The sequence below is a fragment of the Lithobates pipiens genome, unplaced genomic scaffold, assembly GCF_037356315.1.
Source record: "Lithobates pipiens isolate NorthernLeopardFrog02 unplaced genomic scaffold, aLitPip1_a1.2 Scaffold_18, whole genome shotgun sequence".
NCBI classification, from domain to species: Eukaryota; Metazoa; Chordata; class Amphibia; order Anura; family Ranidae; genus Lithobates; species Lithobates pipiens.
The window spans coordinates 549,853,221-549,878,024 of record NW_027507758.1 but is presented as its reverse complement, the minus strand read 5'-3'; the positions used below and the strand labels follow the sequence as shown (position 1 = coordinate 549,878,024).

The 24,804-nt window shown below is 41.7% G+C and overlaps 1 protein-coding gene across 1 annotated transcript in view; it reads right to left on the bottom strand.

Annotated features, from left to right (window-relative positions):
* Positions 1-24,804, bottom strand: part of FKBP1B (FKBP prolyl isomerase 1B) — a 125,940-nt gene that overhangs the window by 8,829 nt on the left and 92,307 nt on the right. The window contains exon 3 of the mRNA XM_077488873.1: positions 10,580-10,692. Coding sequence (XP_077344999.1) covers positions 10,580-10,692 — 113 coding nt within the window. The remainder of the gene's footprint in view (positions 1-10,579; positions 10,693-24,804) is intronic.

Sequence of the window (24,804 nt, the reverse complement as noted above, 5' to 3'; positions counted from 1 at the left end):
AAATTTTTTCCTAAGTACCTTTTTTTTTCACTTGGGCAATAAGCTTCTCTCTTTGACTCCTGAGATAAAAGCATCAGCAATCCCCAGTCTTCAGCCATGTTTTTTTGTGATATTACATGATTTTGTAGCAGAAAATATGTTTTCCGCGCTGTGTGAGTACAACGCAGGTGCAACATTTTAATGTACATGCTGGGTAGGCAGCTGCACAATATCCAGGAAGTAATCGGATGCTAGTTTCAGATCCCCTTATTGTGAATGGCTGACTGCACACTGCAAGGATGCGTTGTTTTAGAGACCTCTTATGCCCCGTTATGTTAAAATCCGTTGTCGGAAATTCTGATCATGTGTACACAATTCCGACGCACAAAGTTTCACGCATGCTTGGAAATCAAGCAGAAAAGCCACACTGGCTATTGAACTTCAATTTTCTCGGCTCGTTGTACGTCACCGCATTCTTGACGTTCAGAATTTCCGACAACATTGTGTGATCGTGTGTATGCAAGACAAGTTTGAGCCAACATCCATCGTAAAAAATCCCATTGATTTTGTTGCCGGAATGTGCGATCGTGTGTATGCGGCATAAGTGTTTTTTGGACACACATACTGTAGGTCTTGTGTAATTCTTGCATATGTATTACCATCATTTATATCCCTTCTCATCCTGATAATCAGGAAGATCATTAAAAAAGAATTTAATACAGTGCCGTGAAAAAGTATTCATACCCCTTGAAATTTTCCACATTTTGTCATGTTACAACCAAAAACATAAATGTATTTTATTGGCATTTTATGTGACAGACCAACACAAAGTGGCACATAATTGTGAAGTGGAAGGAAAATGATAAATGGTTTTCCAAATTGTTTACAAATAAATATGTGAGAAGTGTGGCATGCATTTGTATTCAGCCCCCCTGAGTCAATACTTTGTAGAACCACCTTTCGCTGCAATTACAGTCTTTTTAGTTATGTCTCTACCAGCTTTGCACATCTAGAGAGTGACATTTCATATGACTGGCCTGAAGACAGCTCAAGATCAGTATTTACAACACTCGTTTTTTTTAAATGACTTACATAGTGTGCTATGCCAGCCTCTAATAGAGGGGCTGGCATAGACTTAAAGAAATGGGTTCACAAACACTTTAAGTTCTTCACTTTGACTGGGCCATTCGAACACATGAATATGCTTTGATCTAAACCATTCCATTGTAGCTCTGGCTGTATGTTTAGGGTTGTTGTCCTGCTGGAAGGTGAACTTCTGTCCCAGTCTCAAGTCTTTTGCAGAATTTAACTGATTTTCTTCTAAGATTGCCCTGTATTTGGGTCCATCCATCTTCCCATCAACTGACCAGCTTCCCTGTTCCTGCTGAGGAAAAGCATCCCCACAACATGATTCTGCCACCACCATGTTTCACAGTGAGGACGGTGTGTTGTGCAGTGTTAGTTTTCTGTTACACATAGCGTTTTGATTTTAGGCCAAAAAGTTCAATTTGTTCTCATCTGACCAGAGCACCTTCTTCCACATGTTTGCTGTATCCCTCACATGCCTTCTCACAAACTACAAACATGATTTCTTATGGCTTTCTTTCAACAATGGCTTTCTTCCTGCCAATCTTCCATTAAGGCCAGATTTGTGGAGTGCACAACTAATTCTCCCATCTAAGCTGTGGATCTCTGCAGCTTCTCATGGGCCTCTTGGCTGCTTCTCTGATTAATGCTCTCCTTGCTCGGCCTGTCAATTTAGGTGGACAGCATGTCTTGGTAGGCTTGCAGTTGTACCATACTCTTTCCATTTTCGGATGATGGATTTAACAGTGCTCTGTGAGATGTTCAAAGCTTGGGATATTTCTTTATACCCTAACCCTGCTTTAAACTTCTCCACAACTCTATCCCTGGCCTGTCTGGTGTGTTCCTTGGCCTTTATGATGCTTTTAATTCACAAAGGTTCTCTAACAAACCTCTGAAGGCTTCACAGAATAGCTGTATTTATACTGAGATTAAATTACACACAGGTGGATTCTATTTACTAATTAGGTAATTGCCTAATTAATTAGGAAATTGGTTCCACTAGATATTAGTTAGGGATATCAGACTAAAGGGGGCTGAATACGAATGCACGCCATACTTTTCAGATATTTGTTTGTAAAAAATGTTGAAAACCATTTATCATTTTCCTTCCACTTCACAGTTATGTTCCCCTTTGTGTTGGTCTATCACATAAAATCCCAATACAATACATTATGTTTTTGATTGTAACATGACAAAATGTGTAAAATTTCAAGGGGTGTGAATACTTTTTCAAGGCACTGTACACTTATGTGTCCTGATTGGATTCTGACCCCACCACCCTATAATTTATGGGAAAACATGCCACTTCCAGGGCAATCAGAAATACATATCACACCTTATAGGCTCAATTCAAAAATCTTTACAAAAGCATAACAATCTACTTTAAGCCAACGTGACTTCAACTTTTAAATCTCATTGGACTCCGTTCAAATTAACTACACTCTTTTGAAAATAAGGATTCTTATCACAATGTTTAAGCTTTGTGAATTGAGCCTTTAAAGTTTGTGTATGAATTTTATTATCGGTGTTATAGCTCCAAAATATTCCCCAAGGAGGCAAGTCCACCAACATGGCATGTCAAAGTGTGTAATGTAATGTAACTGCGTGAAATGTTTTCAATGTAGGATACATTATGTGTTTTTCATGGATATGAACTTATTTTATTTTCACCAAAAAAGTTTTTTGTTTTTTTTTTACAAATCAATATCAAAATCCCCTGGGGCTTCTGTGGACATGCGCTGATTCTTTTCATGCATCATTGGTTTTTGTAAGTGAATTCTCATGCATATAGTGATTGGTCTGTACCTTCTTCTTTGTGTATATTACTAGAATTTAGTGTATGTATATTTATATCCTAGATTTATTGTTCATCTCCTGATGAAGACTCCTTATGAGTTGAAATGTGTTGAGGTTTAATACCATTGATAAATTATCATTGAAGACAATTTTAAATGATGGAATCCAGATATGAGATGTGCCTTTGCTGGTTTTAATTTGTATTTAATAAATAAATATATATATATATATATATTTTTATAGTTATGAATGCCTTTAGAAAGTCCAATTCCATATTCTTGTACTCAAGACTTCTCCTATTACCTTAGCGTTCACCTGAATTGAGGTCTATAGTTCTGTGTCTTCTGAATCCATTTGCTAGGCTATACAACATCTTTTTATTTCTATCTACTGTATTTCATGTTCTCGTTTCCTACCTAGTTGCATATCTATCAATTTTCTCAATTTATTTCATATATATCTGCCACAGTCGATATCTTGGTCTCCAAACTGTGGCCCACGGAACACAACCGGCCCCCAGCTAGGGTCAGTGGCCTATCCTTAATGTGCACTGACTGAAGGTTTAGGTCAGCAGAGGCTGCCTCTGGTCTCTGCTTCTGATGTAAGGGGGGATTTTGATGAGGACCCTGACGTAAGGCGGTCAAATTTTGCTAAATATTTAATGTGTCTCACATACTGATAAGGATGCAACATTACAATCAAGCCATTTCTAGTGAAATGCATTAAGGAGGGGTGGTCCCTGGGTGGGGACACTATGCGTGTAGCTATACAGTTAGCTGAATAAGAAGAATAGATATTGGAGTACGGCTCTTATTCATTAATAAAATATATAAGTTGCTAATGTTCTCCAATATGTTCCGTCCCATCAGTGAGCAGTGCATGCTAACCTGCTGGGAAAGATGTGATCTGTGCTGCTTTTTCTTTTATATGTATTTATTTGCATGGCTCTGTATGAGGATGTAAACATCTAAAGTAAGCTCTGCAGATGGTCATAAACTGCAGGAACCCGATTAGAACACCAGAGGGAGCACCAGGGAAGAGACATGCAGACCACGCGTCTTTTATGATTTACCAGCTATGCAGCTGTCACTGCCTGAAAGACACGCATTATAATGTGGAACTGAATAAGCAATGATCGCTGACCCTGTCAAGATGGGCGAATGGCTTTTACATATATTGCTCCTTGCTAAAAATAACTTTCATTTCTGTTTTCAAAGAGCGGTGAGGGAATTTTTAAATGTCACTGTGAACCAGCTCTGTGCCTCACTGGGGAACCCGATTTAATATTGTGCAAAGAGAACTAGGACATGATTTGATGACTTTGTAGCAGTCTGAACGCACATATTACCCTTGTTATGTATACATTAATAAAAACCCTAGCAAGTCTGTAAACCCAAAAGGTTAAAAATGGATCACTCAATTATATTGCATTCAATTTCTGACTTTTTTTTTTAACTCTTTTTATTACAAGTAAAATACCTGGTGATGCTGCCAGTTCAATCCTCTTTCTCGCTGCACATGGCATTGCTCTTGCTTCACGGCTCTCCCTTCCAGCACTGTCAGCCAACATCTCATATTTCTCCAATTCACATCATGTCTATATACAATGTGCTCTCCATGTCCTCTACTTACTACAGTGAGGGAAAAAAGTATTTGATCCCCTGCTGATTTTGTATGTTTGCCCACTGACAAAGAAATTATCAAAAAAGTTATAAATTGATTTGCATTTTAATGAGTGAATTAAGTATTTGATCCCCTATCAATCAGCAAGATGTATGGCTCCCAGGTGTTTTCTATACAGGTAACGGGGCTGAGATTAGGAGCACTCTCTTAAAGGGAGTGCTCCTAATCTCAGCTTGTTACCTGTATAAAAGACACCTGACCACAGAAGCAATCAATCAGATTCCAGTCTCTCCACCATGGCCAAGACCAAAGAGCCGTCCAAGGGTGTCAGGGACAAGATTGTAGACTTAAGCAAGGCTGGAATGGGCTACAAGACCATCGCCAAACAGCTTGGTGATAGAGTGACAATAGTTGATGTGATTATTCGCAAATAATTCGCAAAACATGAAGTAACTGTCAATCTCCCTCGGTCTGGGGCTCCATGCAAAATCTCACCTTGTGGAGTTTCATTGATCATTAGAACAGTGAGGAATCAGCCCAGAACTACACAGGAGAATCTTGTCAATTATCTCAAGGCAGCTGGGACCATAGTCACCAAGAAAACAATTGGTGACACACTACGTCATAAAGGACTGAAATCCTGCAGCGCCCACAAGGTTCCTCTGCTCAGATAAGCAAATGTACAAGCATGTCTGAAGTTTGCTAAATGAACATCTGAATGATTCAGAGGAGAACTGGGTGAAAGTGTTGTGGTTAGATGAGACCAAAATCAAAGCTCTTTGGCATCAATTCGACTCGCCGTGTTTGGAGGAGGAGGAATGCTGCCTATGACCCCAAAAACACCATCCCCACCGTCAAACATGTAGGTGGAAACATTATGCTTTGGGGGTGTTTTTAAGCTAATGGGACAGGACAACTTCACTGCAGCAAAGAGACAGTGGACTGGGCCATGTACCTTCAAATCTTGGGTGAAAACCTCTTTCCTTCAGCCAGGGCATTGAAAACGGGTAGTGGATTGGTATTCCAGCATGACAATGACCCAAAACACATGGCCACGGCAACAAAGGAGTGACTCAAGAAGAAGCACATTAAGGTCCTGGAGTGGCCTAGTCAGTCTCCAGCCCTTAATCCTATAGAAAATATGTGGAGGGAGCTGAAGGTTAGAGTTACCAAACGTCAGCCTCGAAACCTTAAAGACTTGGAGAGGATCTGCAAATAGGAGTGGGACAAAATTACTCCTGAGATGTGTGCAAACCTGGTGGCCAACTAAAGAAATGTCTGACCTCTGTGATTGCCAACAAGGGATTTGCCATCATTTTTGTTGATATTCGGTCTCTCACTGTTAAAGTAACCCTACCATTAAAATTATAAACTGATAATTGCTTTGTCAGTGGGCAAACGTACAAAATCAGTATTGGGTCAAATGCTTTTTTCCCTCACTGTACATACTGCAGGCAGCAAGGGTTGGGGACTAGTAACTGACTGACAGTGGCTCTGGCAGCAAGCAGCACTGTCATCCTTACAGCAATAAAGAAGCATCAACACAAGGCTCCCCCCCCCCCCGAGAAAAGAAAGGCACATAGTGGTCACATGACCACTAATAAAGATTCATGGAAAACCTTTTTTAAGGTCTATTTGCACCTTTAGTAAATCAACCCCCTACATATTTTCTAAAAGCAAAAACCTGTAGAAAAATTAAAATAGTGCATTGTGGCAAGTAAATAGACACCAGATATGTTAGATCTCAAAATTGCATGCGACCAACTACTCTCTAGACTGGAGTTAACCATAAAGGATGGTCATGGAATTATTCCTCTCACACTGGTGTGTGCAGCAATATCTAATAGGTGTTGTGGCACTTTTTTGAGCTTTAGGCATTTTGCTTCAGATGACAAAATGCTCAGATTTGAACAGGGGCCATTGAAACAAATGGGATTTGTCTTGTTGGGCGTTTTTAGAGCTGAGGCTTACAGCAAAAAAACACCTCAAAACGCCTAGGTGTGAACAGAGCCTTACAATTTATTTTTGTTTATATTTTTAGGTTTTATTCTTTTTTTTTTAGACACTTTTTTTTAGTAGACTGTATCATCACAAGGCGGCTTACAAGCCTTCTATATGCTAGCATTATGCAGGTGACAGGTCCATCGGATCGGGCATCAGATCTTTCCTCTGTGCTCCCCACATGGTGGGACCATGGGTTTCATCTATGAGCTTGTCTGAATCCTATTAAAGTGGTTGTAAACTCTTACAACCAACTTTACCCTACAGGTAAGCCTAGATTAAGGCTTACCTGTAGGTCCAAGAAATATCTCCTAAACCTGCACGGTTTAAGAGATATTTGCCGAAAGACAGGCATGCGCCGTAGACAGCGGCGTGCAGGCGGACTGAGCGCGCCGCAGTCAGCGGCGATATGCCGCGAGTGGCAGCTCCCGTGCGCATGCGCGGGAGTGATGTCATCGCGGCTTCGCCGAATGACAGCGGCGGAGCTGCGAGACTCCACCGAGAAGATGGCTGTGCCGGACTACAGGGGACAGCGGTGACTTCGCTGGCTCCTGTGTCAGGTAAGTGACACATAATGGGCTACTATGCGATGCATAGTAGTCCATTATGCTTTACCTTTGCAGGGAATGAAAGAGGAAGTAAACCCATCAGGGTTTACTTCCTCTTTAATGCCATGACATGTGGTACATGAAAGAATTAAAGTCTATGCAAATTCAAACAATCAACTTCTCTTATTTGCTCACTTATTTATCTATGCAAAAAATGTTGTTATATCTGTGAAATAAGTGAAAAAATATATGTTGATCAGGTCAGAAATGTTGTGAGCTGATAATTTCTCTGCCTGTGAACAAGGAGGGCTTATGAAGATGACGAGGTGAAAGAAGATGCAGAGGGGTTATAGAGATGATGAGCGAGGAAGAGATAAGGAGGGTTATGAAGATGATGGGGGGGGGGAGATAAGGGGGGTTCTGAAGATGAGTAGAGGGGGAAGAGGGAGGAGATAATCCATCAGAAAGGAATTAGGGCAGGGCTGACACCACAGGCTTAGAAAGTCATACCTGTGGTGTGATATCAGGGAATAAGATAGGAATATTCCAAATTCTGACACATCAGTAGTAATTTTTCTGCACTTCCAGCTTGTTTTTAAGGGATAAAACATGGGAAAATGTGTATGTATTCCAGAGATGTATGAAATATGTCTTATTTTTTCATTTAGCCTTGGTATACACTTTTATTGCAGTAATGCCCTGTACACAGGGTCGGACAATCCAACCACAAAATCTGTCAGATTTTTTAAGACGGATTTTGGCCGAAACTTGTCTTGCATACATACACAGGGTCGGACAAAGTTGTCAGAAAATCAGATCGTTTGGAACGAGGTGACGTAATTCACGTATCACGGGACTATAAAGAGGCCAGTAGCCAATAGCTTTTGTCTCGTAATTTATTGTGAGCACGCGTGGCACTTTGTCAGTCGAAATTCTCTACAAACGATCGGAAAAAGTCAGATCGGATTTTGTTGTGGAAAAATTTTAGAACCAGCTCTCAAACTTTTTCCGTCGGATTTTCTGACAACATAATCCGATCTGACTTTTTCAGTTTGAATTTCCAACCGTGAGTAAAGGGCATTATTCTGTGAATCTGGCAAGTACCAAATCAATAATAAAACTCTTACTACAGTGCAGCTAATTGAAAAAGCCTTATGTTTGAGAGGCCATTGAATCAAATGTGCCTGCAAATTCTATGCAAATGTTTCCAGTGTTCTTCACTCACTTCCCCTTGGCAGAATGTACTCGCATGCAAATAAACATACAGAAGCTTCTATGTGTACACTGTGGTTGGCTAACCAGTGAACACAAAGGCAAAGAAGAGTGCAAGTGTTGTTCCTGACAAACATTTTTCAGATATGATTTTAGGGCAGTAGAGACAATGGGGGTTATTTATGAAAGGCAAATCCATTTTGCACTGCAAGTGCACTTGGAAGTGCAGTCGCTCTAAATCTAAGGGGTAGATCTGAAATGAGTGGAAGCTCTGCTGATTTTATCATCCAATCAAGTGCAAGCTAAAATGTTGTTTTTTATTTTCCTTGCATGTCCCCCTCAGACCTACAGCGACTTTAATTCAAAGTGCACTTGCAGTGCAAAGTGGATTTTCCTTTAGTAAATAACCCCCAATGTGCTGTCTCTAAAAAACATACAGGCTGTGACTTGTGGGCCACCTGTAATCCCTCTGTGGGGCAATACTGAACACATCTGGATGTTGGAAGTGCAAAATAAATATAAACCTCTGCCTAAGTAGACACAAAAATCCTTGCACTGGCCCTGAGTACCCAATCCTTCCCAAAAAGGCAGAAACATGAAAAGCAGGACTAAGAGCAACAAGAAAGAAATCTGCTCCGCATTCCTGTTTGAATCCATGCCTTCAGAATCATGAGCTATAACGATGACTTCTATATAACCTGTCACAAACCTGGACAATTTAAAATAACTCAGTCAAAAGAATTCAGAAGTGTCTGTTGCATTTATTAAAAGCCGCAAGTTAAAAGAATCAGTGGATCCATAGATACTGCTGAATTTACATGGAAATCTTTACTTTGCCAGCTTAAAGTGTTTGTAACCCTAAAAAAAAAAAATAGATCCTGTTCCTTTAAAGCATGTTATACAGCATAGTGCTTGAGCTGTGTAACTTAGCCCCCTGTATCACCTGAAATATCTGGCTGATCCTTCCTGGTTCTGCCCTCCCCTCTGTAAACTGACCACGGTTTTTCATGGCTGCTAATCCCTGACACCGTGGTCAGTTTACCTGCCTTCGTCATCTGCAGCTCTCCTCTCCCCTTCCCTGCCTGTCAGTTCCCTGATCCTCCCCTCCTGATGATAGAATAACACTGTAAAGTCTCTCCAATCCCCTCTGTTAGATAATGCTATGTTCCCCACATCGTGTGAGTTAAAAAAAAAATGCTGTGTACCTTATTCCATAGCGCCTATCGGTGCCCATGTGACTCCCCGGCTCTCTCCTCCTTTCCTGCTCCTGGCTGATATCAGTGGGATTTCTTGGCCCCTCCCACTGTAGCTGTCAGCCTGGGAGAAGAGAGAGCCAGGCGGTCATGTGTGCGCCGATCAGCACTATGGAAAACAGGTACACATCGCCTTTTAAAAAAAAAAAAATCACACACACTGGGGAACATAGCATTATCTAACAAAGGGGATTGGAGAGATTTTACAAGTGGCTTTACAACCACTTTAAGCTTTACTTTTGCTGCCACATTGAGAAAAAATGGTGGGCAGGAGGACATTAATTCTGGAGTACAGTATAAAAATAGCATTCTGTTTACTTTTTGTGCATGTACCAGGCATAAGCACAATGCCTGTGATTACAATGTCAGCACAAATTACAGGCAAAATGTATAGAGCCAGAGTGGCTTTGTATGTTGTAATTGCTGTGATGGTCAATCACAGTAATTACAAATGTAAACAAAAAAAACCTTAAACGCCCCCCTTCTGCCTTACTGCTGATCCTATGTAACTGCTATTGCTCTCAATGACCAATAATGAAAGGGGAACACAGTGGGGGCATATTGACCACCAATGAGCAGCAGAATGTACACAAGGGGCACAGTGACAATAAGAGGGGCACAGTAACTATTTATGACCACCACTATGCAGCAGGGGGATACACAGGGGGCATACTGACCATAAAGGGGACACACTAGCATCCAATGAACACCACTGAGCAGCAAGAAGATACACAGTGGGCATACTGACCATTAGGGGGTCATACTAACAACCAATGACCACCACTGAGCAGCAAAGGGGACCACAGAAAGCATACTGACCATAAAGAGGGCACAATGACCACCAATGTTATGGGGGGGGGCACCATTGACTATCAACAGTAATAGGGCACTTATCACCAACATTTAAGGGGGCATATACCATTAACCACCAGTATTTAAAGGGACACTAACCACTGACCACCATCATGAGGTGGCAACTCTGCCTGAGCATTTGTTTTCTTGCGCTCGATAGGCCCAGTATATGGTGGGTTCATTTTAACAAGGGTCACATCTTATCTTAAAGAAAGAATATATTTATACCTGTGCGATGCCATCATCCCATCCTTTGATCACTTCCTGTCGTCCTAACCTGAACTTGAAAGGCTTGTTTCTATCCCTGGATGAATCAAACTTCTTTCCATTCTGCAACATGCCTAAAGAATAAAAAAAAAAATCATCATCAATATTGCAGAAAAACCAGGGCACAGAAATAATTAACATACAAACATAGATCATTTGCAGAGAAAGGTCATGTTAGATCAGCCTTTCCTAACCTCTTCAGCTTTGGAGGAGATGTGAAATAATTTTCAGTTCCTGGGGAACCTCTGCTAAAAATGATTATACCACCAAATCAAGGTATATACAGTATATCAGTAAGTTGTAGAAAGTATTAAATATGAGCCTAAAGAAATGCAGTGTACCTAGAGTATTTCACACCCAGGGTCTTTTTTAGGTCTTTTTTTTATCACCACCTGCTATATATGACCATATTATTTTCAGTAATAATCTTGAAAAAATGAATATTTGTATGATGAAAACAAGTTTAAACTGTGAAAATGGTGGTGACCCCTAACATTAATGGTTAATGCCGAAATTATCCCTTTTGCTCATATTTAATGGAAAACTGCCACCCCAACATTGGAGGTCTTTGTAGTGGAGGGATCAATTCACCACTGCACACAGCTCAAGGAGCGCATAGTACCCTAATGAGGAGCCCTAGTTGAGAAAGGCTCTGTGGAAACATGCATATATTTGAAAAATGTACTAACAATTTTTTTTTTTCATTTTGCCTTGATATACTCTTTAGGTGCAATAATTCTGTAAATGTGGCATCTATATAAAAAGCAAGTACATAATTAATAATAACATTAAATTAATACAGTACAGTAATACAGTACAGTAAAGTATTGATACATCCTTATGTTTCCCCTTGGCATATTGCACATGCTTTGACAACAATACATGCAAATGAGGAGCCCTAAGGGTCCACAAAAACCTGGTTGAAAAAGGCTCTCTTGGATCATCTCCAATAACTGAAAAAACCCACATTTGTTTTGTCCCCTGGACAGCGTGGGCGGCTGGTACCCCGCCATTTGGTAAAATAAGGATCCTGATGGCCAAACCATCTGCAATATGTCTCTATTGGCCTGATCTCCAGTTGTGAGAGTAAGATGGAAATATGTTATCCTGTATATTGCTCTAATTAATGCTAATCAAGTGGATTATGCAGAGCAAGAAGTATCAGTAAATACGATACAAAAATTTGCTAATAATTTTTCTTCTAGGGTTCTTGTCTTCTAGAGAAGGCCTCCTGAAGTTCAGTCAGAGAGGATGCTGGTGGTGTGTGCATGTGTGGATACATACACATTATATTGATGACCACATCTATATGGTCAAATTTAATATACAGGTAGGGGTAAGTAGAAAGCCCAGAAAGCCCAGTAGATGAACTTGTGAACACACTGCTTAACAGGTCCTGTTAAGAATATTCTTCTGGAAACAATAAGTAGTGATGATCCAAAAGCCCATGACCACACAGTCAACAGCCGGTCCACTGCAGTGGTGCTGATAGATGTCAGTGAACAGCCAGCAGTGAGCCTTGGACAAAGTACAGAAAGAAGCCCAGGGCCAGATGGAGACGTATTTCTAAATTGGAACGGATGAGTGCATATGGATCAACAGTGGTATCAGCCAAACCCCGTAGGTGGCCTTAGCCAATAGTACTGGAGACCTACCACAGTTAGAAAACAGCAGTAATAACTATCAAAAGTTTCTACATTTTTAATAACATAGTTCTAAAGGATTAGAAACTATCCAATTTTAGAAAATGTCTGTTCCTTTTTTAGGACATCTCTCCACCCTTCTTGTCTTGGTGAAAGACGGTCACTGGGACAGAAGGTTAGGGGAAACCTCTTCAATAAAGACAGCAAGTAAAAATTTTTTAGTATATCATGTAAGGTTTAAACATTTTGATGAGTTTACATTTTTGCCTGCAAAGCACCGCCATCACCATCATGACAATAAGGCAATTCTCTTCAATTAAATATTCAGAAAATAAGTCAGTTGATACCTCATAACGAAGAGGAAGGTTTGCTATTAAAACAACTAGACAGTATACAAAGTGGTCCTATTATTAGCCTACTCACACTAGGATTGTAAATGCCTATTCCCTCAGGGTTGCTATAGTTCTTAACATCAGCAGGCCATAAGCTACACAATTAACACTTGAGGGATTCTTTTTTTAATTGGCTGATCCCAGCATGGTCCCATCAGACACAAAAGAATGTTTCTATAACTATTATTCCTATCACTATAAGAGTTACAAAAGCATTTTGGTTAATGGAAAATATTATAATAAAGATGGCTGGATATCTGCATTCTGCATACTCAGTGGCCAGGGTTGGGAAGAAGCAATGTAAAATCAGGGAAGCTGGCTCGAAATTGACATAACCAACAATATCTGTGTTGGACTGTTGAAGGTCACATCCAACAAACATGGAGTTGGGCACTAAACCAATATCTGGAGCCCGTCACATACTGTATTTTTGTAAATGTTCATGTAAACATAGAAAGCTACCAAAGATGTACACCTTCCTTGCTGCTGTTGTCACTTACATTGAAGTACATCAGCTAAACTTCTAGGCTCAGAGAACCTCTAAGCCACTTGTGAGGGCACTGCAACAGGTAGTTCAATGCTGCCATTATTATAAAATAATGTCTAGGGACATTTTGAGACTAATATTGTGAAGCTCAGTCAGGCACTGCAAGGTGATTAAGACCATTTTCCCATTTCCACCATACTGAATACATCAGGGTTTGAAGATCTTCCCAAAACCTAAATGTCAGAATCAATTGAAACGTTCATCAGTGGAACAGAGTGGAGTGGGCAAATTTGGAGTTTAAAGCGTACCTTGCATTTCACGCAAGTTCTGCTTATTCAATGAGGTGCCCAGCCCCCTTTCTTAAATAAAAAGAACCCGTGGAAGGCAAAATTTCGAATAATCTGACCTTTTCCTGACTACTGTAGTACAGGGAGCAGGGGGTGATGTCATCCTTCTGCCGACAAGATTCCTGGGTATTCTGAGTGGCCTGAAAGGAGGATGACGTCATACTCACCTAGGTAATGCAGAAGGAAGCCAAAAAAAAACAAGTATATTATCTTCTCCCACAGGTTTTTTAATTATGGTTTCATCTAGTATTTAAGTATGGGGGATATTGGAACTGGAAGCGTAGGGGAACTGCTTGAAGAACGGTGTAGGCAGCAGAGTTGTGGCCGTGAGGGAGAGAGAAGGAAAGGAAAAACCAGCAAGGCTGACTTCAACGCCATTTTTCGTTTGTTTCCAATGGATGGATCTTCAATGATGTTTTTGAATCCATGCTTTACTAGGCTCCTATAATGTGGAGTCTAGCTATCCGGTAAGAGTATATCTTTTATATTTCATGGTGAAAGGTGCACTTTGGGTGTTTTTGTCATCCATCACCCCAAGAGTCACGAGGAGTGTTTGGACACTTTATGGACACTTTTTGGACTAATTATCATTATTCAGTTTTTATATCGTTCTGTTGTGTGATTGCCAGCTGCTTTTTTTTATCATTCATCACCATTTTTCACCTGCACAATTACTATATCTCTTTTTTAATAAAATAATTACACAAATTTATACATTAACTTGCAACAATTTTTTTCTGTGTATAGTATTTAAATATTTAACGTACACTTTGGCAGCCATATTCTTCATCATAAAAGCAGGCTTTGTCCTTACTAGTGGAGCAAATTACTGTGCCTCAATGTTCCACTCACTCAGTGCAAATCTATAGGTGTGACCAGACTGGAAATAACAGTCTTAGCCCTTGTACACACGGTCGGACATACCGACGGAAAATGTCCGATCGGACCATGTTGTCGGATAATCCGACTGTGTGTGGGCTCCGTCGGACTGTTTCCGTCGGAATATCCGACGGACAAAGTTTTAGAGCTGGGCTATAAAACTTTCCGACAACATGATCCGATCGGACTTTGTCCGATTGTGTGTAGAGAATTCTGATCGGATAAAGTGCCACGCATGCTCAGATCAAATTCCTAGACCAAAGCTATTGGCTACTAGCCTGAATGTAGTCCCGTTGTAACAAAATAACGTCATCACGTTACGTACGATCGGATTTTCCGACAACTTTGTCCGACCGTGTGTATGTAACACCAGTTTCGGACAAAATCCATCGGAATGTCCGACCGTGTGTATAAGGGCTTAAAGGGTCAGGCCACCTAAATGTAGATAAGAGTGTTAAATGGCATAATGGTTGTATACATCCCTTAGTGACTACAGTAATGAGATCGGTGCTTATGCCATGTTATCTTGATACACCCGCATGTGTATTTTGCAAATGGACAATTGCTCCTTATAGGAAGTTGTGTTTTTGAAGTATTCACTTGTACAAGACTCTGTAGGACCAAGGAATCTTTTGTTTATGGGTAGTAAAGACAGCATACTCTTTGGAGGAAAATGGCCACATCCACACTTTGCACTAGGAATTGCTGGTGGGTCAATAGAACATTCTTATCAATCAAATTTTCCTGTTCATGGCAATGAAAAGGAAGAGGAGGAGTTAGTGATGCCAACAAGCAACACTGTCCCCAGGAGAACAAAAAGGATTTTGGCATGTTGTGTTTTTTTTTTTTTAACTTGGTTGATTAGCAGTTTTACCCTGCAAGGCAAGAAAGCTTCCCATAGACTTGAGATCACCCAGCTGAAAACAAAGCGGCGGTCTTTTCATGTAGGAACGTAAACTACAACGACTATGATGGAGTGCCTCCAGCTCCAAATGAACTAACATGTTCAGTACACGGTTCTGTTTTTAGAAAAGGTGGATGAATCACGTTTCAGTCTCTGTTAAGGTTTACACTGGAAGACGTTACAATATCCATCACTGCAGCTATGTCAGATTTTCCGTCTTCTCTGGCTCCTGTCACCCGCTCACAGCATCTGCTCTTTTTGCTACAAACCTGCAGGTCTGGCAGCTGCTGCTGGGAGGTGAGCCAGACATCTTCCTTAACGGCCGACTCTGAACTTTCCATCAGGAAGTTCATGAACAAGCCAGCTACAGTAAGTGGGGTCCTCACGCTCCACAGCAAGGGGTTCTCAACCAGGTCTACGGGAGTTATTTCTATATATGCTACATATTGTATTCATAAACAAGTTGTGCACATGAACTTTATTACTACTATTATTATACAGGATTTATATACTGTAGCGCCAACAGTTTGCGCAGCACTTTAAAACACAATGGCAGACAGTACTGTTACAATACAACTCAATACAGGAGGAATGAGAGGGTCCTGCTTGTTAGAGCTTACAATCTAGGAGGGTCAAGTGATACAAAAGGTAATAACTGTGGGGGAGGACCCGATGAAGAAAATAAAAGTACAGTTAGGTGGAGGCAGGATAGGCTTCTGTGAAAAGAAAAATTTTCAGGTATCGCCTAAAAGTGAATAGAGTTGGAGATTGTCATACATATTGGGGTAACAGATTCCATAGGATAGGAGAGGCTCGGGAGAAGTCCTGGAGGCGAGCATGGGAGGTGGTGATGAGGAAACTAGAGAGCAGATCTTAGGAGCAACGAAGAGGATGATTTGGTTGGTATTTTGAGGCTAGCTTAGTGATGTAGCTGGGGGCAGAGTTTTGGATGGTTTTATAATTATTGTTATTTTTAATTGAATTTAATTTCAATTAAAGTAAAGTATTTTTAATTGAATTAGTTGGGTAAGTGGCAGCCACTTAAGGGACTGGCCAAGAGGAGTAGCAGACGTGTGCGGTTTGTAAGATGGATGAGTCTGGCAGCAGCATTCATGATGGACTGAATGGGGGATAACTTATTTAAAGGTAAGCCAATGAGGAGGGAGTTGCAGTAGTAGAGGCGAGAGATAACCAGGGAGTGAATCAGGAGCTTTGTGGTTTCATTGGTTAGGAAGGGACGTATGTTGGAGATGTTGTGGAGGTTGAGGCGGAAAGCTTTGGAAAGTGATTGGATGTGGGCCCGAAAGGAGAATTCAGAGTCCAGGATTACACCTAGCACCCTGGCATGCATGGATGGGTGGATGCCATTGCTCTTCTGACAGAGAAGTCAGGGGAAGAGGCAAGTGGGGGAGGAAATAGTATTACTACATTCTCAGTGAGGTTTCCTTTGCACTCTGACTATGAAATTCTGTTGGAGTTTTATAGTGAGCTATGTACTTTACTGTGAAAAGCATTAGTTTCACTTAAAGGGTAATTCCACCTTTTCATCAAAAAATTTAAAATTAATTCCCTGCTCTTCTTTTGTTCACACGCACATATACCTGTTTTGCTGAGAATCATCAGCTGCCCATGTATGCCAGTGTACTGATCCAGCCCTAGAGGCTATGTAGCAGCATAAAGCCAGAAATGGTTAACAGTCATTGGTCCTGCTGCTGTGTCTCAGCCAATCGGGAGGAGTGTCCCGGATGGCTTAGACATTTGTGGACATCACAGGAGAGAGATGGGGCTCAGGTAAGTAATTAGGGGAGTGCTGGGGTGGCTTCTTCACACAAAAGTTTTTTTTAATCTTAATGCATAGAATAAAAAAAAGCCTTCTGCCTTTACAACCCCTTTAAACACTATCTATTTCCTGTCCACCAGTTAAAGGGGTTGTAAAGGTAAAAGTTTTTTCACCTTAATGCATTCTATGCATTAAGGTGAAAAAACATCTGACAGTGCCGGCCCCCCCAGCCCCCCTGTTTTACTTACCTGACCCCTCGAAAGTCCCGCGCTCGTCCCCCGACATCCTCTTCGCCGCTCAGCCTGGCCGTTGATTGGCCAGAGTGGATGGATTGAAAACAGCGCAGCTATTGGCTCGCGCTGCTATCAATCACATCCAATGACGTGGCGTGCCGGGGGGGGGGCGGGGCCGTGTGATACAGTGAGCTCGCATGAACGTGAGAAGTACTTGCGGGGGGAAGCCGAGACAGCCGCCGAGGGACCCCAGAAGAGCAGGTTCGGGGCCACTCTGTGCAAAACGAGCTGCACAGTAGAGGTAAGTATAACATGTTTGTTATTTAAAAAATAAATTTAAAAATTCTCTTTACAACCCCTTTAACTACCCCACATCCAGCATTCCCGAAAAATACCTCATATGGGGGAAAATGCATAAAACATCCCCTAGGTCTGCATAATACAGTACTTAGAGTAGCCAATCTTCAGGCCCAATACACACAACAGTAGAAATAATGTGCAGAGCTCAATGTAAAGCAGGTTAAACACATTCAGTTTTTCTTTCGTTCAACCATCGGCAGAACTAAAAAAAAACTGACTGATCCACGCATCAACACAACGATGTGTGATGTAGGATTCTCTCCCATTGTGTTATTGTATTCTGACTGGGGGACTTCCCCCCACCAGAATACACTGATCAGCACTTGTAGCCATTGGCTGCCAGTGCTGATGGAATTCTGGTTTTCTAGTAAGACCATTCAACAGACGCCAGCCATTAGACCAGCTTCTGTTGAACAGACAGTGGTACACATGAAATGGAAGTCAGACAGTTCCTGCTTACTTTTGGTACGTGCGTACCAGGCTTTTGTCTCACCTTGCTCAGTCTCCTGCATTTCAGTCATTTAGGCTTCACGTACACTGCTGCTAGTAAACTGACATTTAGGAGCAGTTGGGTGTTTTTTTCAGCTGCCCCCGAACTCTCCTCTGTTATCTTATCAGTACATGTACACAGGGTCCTGTATAGTCATTTCTAGGCAGTTGAGTTTAGAAGCATTTTTTGGAAAGCAGGACGGATGTTCAGAGACATCTGAAATGCCAACAGCTTGTAAATGCGTGTAAACGCGGTAACTCGTGTTTAGCCGCATTTCGTTTACAGGTGTTTTTCATTTTTGACTATTTGCACAAAAAAAGTTTCTAAATGCAAACGCGACTAAACGCGGCATGTAAAAGTGGCAAACGGACGTTTTTAAATGTTGTTTACTAGCTGTCAATTTAAATCGTTCAGGGGAGGTTGTAAAACGTATAGTTTGAATATAATAAAAGTATTAAAATATAATGAAATCATCATAGTTAAAGCACATCCAAACCCAAAACAAAACAAAATAGATATGCTTTAACTTTTAAAATGTAATAACAAAAATAATACACTCATTGACAGGTTATCTTACAACAACTTGTTTCTGTGTATAGCATAATGTACCCTCAAGCAGCCATATTTCTCATCATAAAAGCAGGCTTTGTCCTTACTAGTGGAACACATTACTGTGCCTCAATGTTCCACTCACTCAGTGCAAATCTATAGGTGTGACCAGACTGGAAATAACAGACTTAAAGGGTCAGGCCACCTTAATGTAGATAAGAGTGATAAATTACATAATAGTTACTTACAGCTTTTAATGACTTTGGTAATGCGCTCTGTACATATGCCAAGTCTGCATAGTAGCAATGGCCAGATCTGAACTCTTAAAGCAAAGGTTTTGGGCCTGATCTGAGGTCTAAAGGTGAAGGTTTTGGGCCTGATCTGATCTCCAAAGGTGAAGGTTTTGAGTCTGATCTGAGGTGTTCAAAGAGAAATATGGCATTTTCAAATCACTGGCTCTCTGCTTTACTCTCGTTCACTGGAGTGCTGGGCTGGGGAGGGCTGCGGCTCGCTGAGGGTCTGAGCCAGCTGCCACTTCAGACATCTGGGTGATTCCCAACATTAAAGTCTGAGCCTGGACCGACTCAGTGACACCAGACAACAGTGGGCTTTAGCCCGCTATTGGCTGAAAACAGGTCACAGGAGTGCAGAACAAACTGGTTTTGGGCTTGATCTGAGGTCTTAAGGTGGAGGTTTTGGGCCGATCAGAGGTCTAAAGGTGAAGGTTTTGGGCCTGATCTGAGGTCTAAAGGTGAAGGATTTGGGCCTGAACTGAGGTGTTAAGGTGGAGTTTTTGGGCCTGATCTGAGGTCTTAAGTTTAAGGTTTCGGGCATGATGTGAAATCTTAAGGTGGAGGTTTTGGGTTTGATCTGAGCTCCAAAGATGAAAGATTTGGGCCTGATCTGAGGTGTTAAGATTGTTTGGGGCCTGATCTAAGGTATAAAAGGTGAAGGTTTTGGGCTTGATCTGAGGTCTAAACTTGAAGGTATGGTCTTGATCTGAGCTCCAAAGGTGAAAGTTTTGGGTTTGATCTAAGCTTCAAAGTTTAAGGTTTCAGGCCTGAGCTCTGAGGTCCTAAGGTACAGTATTTGGGCCTGATCTGAGGTGTAAAGGTGAAGGTTTTGGGCTTGATCTGAAGTCTCTTTTGAAAGTTTCTGATCAGATCTAAGCTCCAAAGGTGAAGGTTTAGGGCTTGAACTAAGCTTCAAAGGTTAAGGTTTTGGGCCTGATCTCGGTTCTTAAGGTGGAGGTTTTGGGCCTGATCTGAGGTCTAATGTTGCTGATATGGTCTTGATCTGAGCTCCAAAGGTGAAGGTTTTGGTCTGATCTGAGCTCCAAATGTGACGTTTTTGGGCCTGATTTGAGCTCCAAAGGTGAAGGTTGCATGCCTGATTTAAGATCTAAATGTGAAGGTTTCGGCCCTGATCTGAGCTTCATAAGTGAAGGTTTTGAGTCTGATCTCAAGCCTAAAGGTGAAAGGTTGGGGTCTGATCTGAGATCTGAAGGAGCAGAAATGAACTGCTGCAATCTTTATACTATGCTTTATGTTACATATTCCTGACCAAAGTGTTTGTTGTTTCAACAGTTGCCATTTACCAAGTAGCCCAGTAGTAGTAGTCTATTTTGTATGTAGAATTCAGACTCTATTTCACGGTACCGCTTTAAACCATGCCTGATTTACAGTCCGATGTAGTCAGTTCCACTTTTTTGCCCCTTCACGCTGAAAATGCTGCATCTGGGATTTGCAATTTTTTTTACAAACATTACACAACATTGTTTCCTGCCCCTGCACTGTAGCTTCTACTAAATCAGAAGGGCAGGGATGCAATGTGCCCCTGATGCGCAGTGTGCCTGTTGCCAAGCCACACAGTTTTTTCTCTGGTAGTACTGATACAGACATGTCTGCAACCTTAAAATGGGCAGACACTCCAATCTACTTTCATTCTAACACAATGTAAATAATTTAGTGAGTACCTGTTTGCCCCAAATCTTTCAGTTCAGTTAAATCTCTTCCTTTGAGAGCTGGGGAGCGCAAAAATGATATTCAAGAATACAAATGCTGACAGTCAAATATAATCTACTTTATCTTTCACCACTACTCTGCCTAGCCTCCCTCTGGGATAGGGAAGTACATTACCAACAAATAAGGAGCCTTGTCTATAAAAACACAATGATGGATGAGCCAAACCAATTGTTCTGCCATGTGTACCCGAGTCATCTCATCAGCTACATGACGGATGCGCAACTTGCTGCAAGCTGCCACCAAGCAGCCGACTCCTATCAACAACCTTGAGTCACGTGCTTGCTCCATCTCCTGTCCTGTCCTGCTGTAAGTGACAAGTGCCATCGAGATCTGGATTACCTCCTCTGCTACTATTTTCTCAAAGTAAAAGCTTAGAAGATATAGGTGTGTATGCAAGGAAAGGATAAATATTAACCGTACCGATAGTCACTAAATGGAAAAAGGTGACACCACAACAGATTTTCACATTGAAAAATATTTGTTTCAATTTGAGTACAGAGTGGTGGTACAGGTGTGCAGCAATATTATACTTCAAGTATCTAGAGCAAAAAATGGCAAGTATCTAGAGCAAAAAATGGCAAGTATCTAGAGCAAAAACGTTTTTTTTGTTTGTTTTTTATAGGGTTGTTTTGGACAGAGTATGGAATGGTTATTTTCTTTTCCTGTGTATCCACTGGGGAGATTTCCCTTCATGTCCTGTTCAGGAAACACAACAGGAAGTGAGAGGAAATCTCTGCTCATCTCTGTTTTCTAATGTCTGTGAAAGCGTATTCGCTGTCCCTACGTATACTGACCTAAATAAGAAAGAACAAAAAGGTGTTATCTGTAACATCCTAATACAGCAGCCTTTCTCAACCTTTTTAACATGAAGGAACCCCTGCTAATAATTACTATATCTATAGCTCATGGTACTTTAGTATGATGGTCAGTGGGGACAATCCTCCCATTACTTACCTGAGAGGCAGAAAATAACTCCTTGCTCAAGGAAGTTACATGTGTAAATGTAATAAAAATAATACACTCATTTACAGGTTATCTTACAAAAACTTGTTTCTGTGTATAGCATAATGTACACTCGAGCAGCCATATTTCTCATCATAAAAGCAGGCTTTGTCCTTACTAGTGGAACACATTACCGTGCCTCAATGTTCCACTCACTCAGTGCAAATCTATAGATGTGACCAGACTGGAAATAACAGACTTAAAGTGTCAGGCCACCTTAATGAAGATAAGAGTGGTAAATGACATAATGGTTATTTACAGCTCTTAATGACTTCAGTAATGAGCTCTGTACATATGCCAAGTCTGCATAGTAGCAATGGCAAGATCTGAACTCTTAAAGCAAACGTTCTGGGCTTGATCTGAGGTCTAAAGGTGCAGGTTTTGAGTCTGGTCTGAGATGTTCAAAGAGAAATATAGCATTTTCAAATCACCGGCTCTCTGCTCTACCCCTCCAGCGTTCACTGGAGTGCTGGACTGGGGAGGGAGCAGGATCAGCTGGCTCAGGCTCTCAGAGAGCCTGAGCCAGCTGCCGCTTCAGAAATCTGGGTGATTCCCGACATTAAAGTCTTCCCTGCGCCTGGACCAACTGAGTGACATCAGCCAACAGCGGGCTTTAGTGACGTCCTAATACACCAGCCTTTCTCAACCTTTTTAAAATGAAGGAACCCCTGCTAATAATTTCTATATTTATAGCTCATGGTACTTTAGTATGATGGTCAGTGGGAACAATCCTCCCATTACTTACCTGAAAGGCAGAAAATAACTGCTCAAGGAACCCTTTGCAATCTCTAGAGTTTCATGGAACTATGGCTGTAATACACTAGGCTTCTGTCTACTTTATCTCTTTAGATCAGGGGTCTCCAAACTTTTCAAAGGGTCAATTTACTGTCCTTCAGACTTTAGGTGGGGCCTGATTGTAGCTAGCCACCGTAGAAAATGTTAGAAAATCCCCCCGGTGCCGCACATCCATGCAGGTATTCGGTAGTAAAGTGACAACCTCAGCCTGGGCTCCCACAAGGCCACGTCCCCAACATGTTTCGCCCCGACCTTCGTTTCCAATGACTAAGCTCAGAGGGGTGGAGTGAAAAGCACTGGGGGCATGGCCAGTCTAAGGTTGTCACTTCTCCGCGGAATACCTGCGTGGATGTGAGCACCAGAGGATTTTCTCCTCTCTCTCTCTAGCTGCTACAGGAGCCGGGACGAGCTCCACTCCCCTGCTAGTACTCTCGTAGCAGCAGATACTTCCATCCTTCATTTCACTCCCCGAACCAGCTGGGCCTGTGCGGCACAACTCTCCATCCAAGGGTCACCATAGCAAATGTCCAAGGGCCCAGGATCAATAAGAATAAATATGGCCCCAAGGTTGTTGGTCAGTAGGAGGAGGTATAATACCCAAGTGGTATCAGTGGAAGGTATAGTGCCCCATCATTGGTATTAATGGGAGGAATAATACCCCATAATTGGTATAAGTGGAAGAAATAGTGCTCCATTGTTGGTGTCAGTGGGAGGAATAATGCCCCATTATTGATACTAGTGGGAGGAATAATGATTCATCATTAGTGTTGGTGAAAGGAATTATGCCCCACTGTTGGTATCAGTGGGAGGAATAATGCCTCATATCACTGGGAGGAAAAGTGCCCCAAAGGCCGCAGTTTGGAGACCACTGCTTTAGATGAATATAGGACCAAATGGTAAATGATCTTTTGTCTGTCGGACTACAGAACAGCCATGCATGTTTAGTAAGGAATAGATAGACTTGTCCAGCCATCTAGAGCAGGGGTCTCAAACTTGTGGCCCTCCAGCTGTTGCAAAACTACAAGTCTCATGAGCCATTGCAAGGCTGACAGTTAAAAGCATGACTCCATCAGGCAGAGGCATGATGGGACTTGTAGTTTTGCAACAGCTGGAGGGCCGCTAGTTTGAGACCCCTGATCTAGAGTCTATGGGTACTCTAGGGGCTAATTTATAATGGAGTGCAGATATTGTACACACAGCCTTCAATGCAACACAGCTTGGTAAAGCCTATACCTCCATTACTACTGATATGACAATTTAAAGTCCCTAATGAAGCCATCACTCTGCTCTCTCCTCCTGTCAGCCACAATTTGCTTGCTAGTGCTGGCCCTGCCTCTCATACTCTGACTCCTGCTTTAGGAGGCTGAGTCAAAGATAAATTCACTTAGCAACGTTTAAAAGCATACAGAATGATTTGGCTTTAAAGTGTTATTTAGTACATATTTCAGTTTTCAGGAGGCTATGTTCACTTGCAGGATATCTATGGGGACCTGTTGTAGCCACCGCAATGTGTGTGCTTCTCCGCAAGAACACAACGATACGAAGCCACTCTGCACAGGCGGCACAGAGACTCTGCTTAGTGTAACTGATTTAGATGAAACACTGATCTTTTCATTCTGTTTCAGCAGAAGAACCACTTAAAAAATATGGGCAATAAAGGTGACACGCCTGCAAGGTAACCCCCTTGGGGAATCGCTCATCTGTCAAGCGGATCCAGCTGTTCAGCTGTCTGTGCCTGTGTCCCATGCCACCATCTTGGTCCTCTTCGGCTGGCTGCTTCTTCTGGCTTTAGGAAGCCTAGGCCTCAATCACACCAAGGTTCTGTCCCCAGACATTCTGTGAATGGGCTCCTGAAGTCTCCCGAGATATGTCCCCGAGATACCCTGGGCTAATGGGGCAGCCACAAAAAAACATAATTATATTGCACAGGGGTGAGGGAATAGTTTCATGATTAATTTGCAAAGTAAAGTTCTGTTTTTTTTTTTAAAAAGGGACTGCTGTAATAATTTTATAAAAAATATAAAATATTTTGGCTAATTCTAGCTGCTGCTGGCAATTTGCTGGCTAAGATGCTGTCTATTGAGCATTATGGAATTGCTCCCTATGTAGCTGAGGCAGCCTTCTAGTAGCAAGATCCAGCATAGATATGGACATTTTTATTACACTCGTATGTATGAGCCCTAAGTTGAATCAGTTACCAATAAGGTAAAATAAGTCAGAAGTAGCATGAAATTCGCAGAGAATGTGGTCAGTGATGGGCTCTCCAGAAAATGCTGACTGCCACTGTCTGCGGTCTTAAAT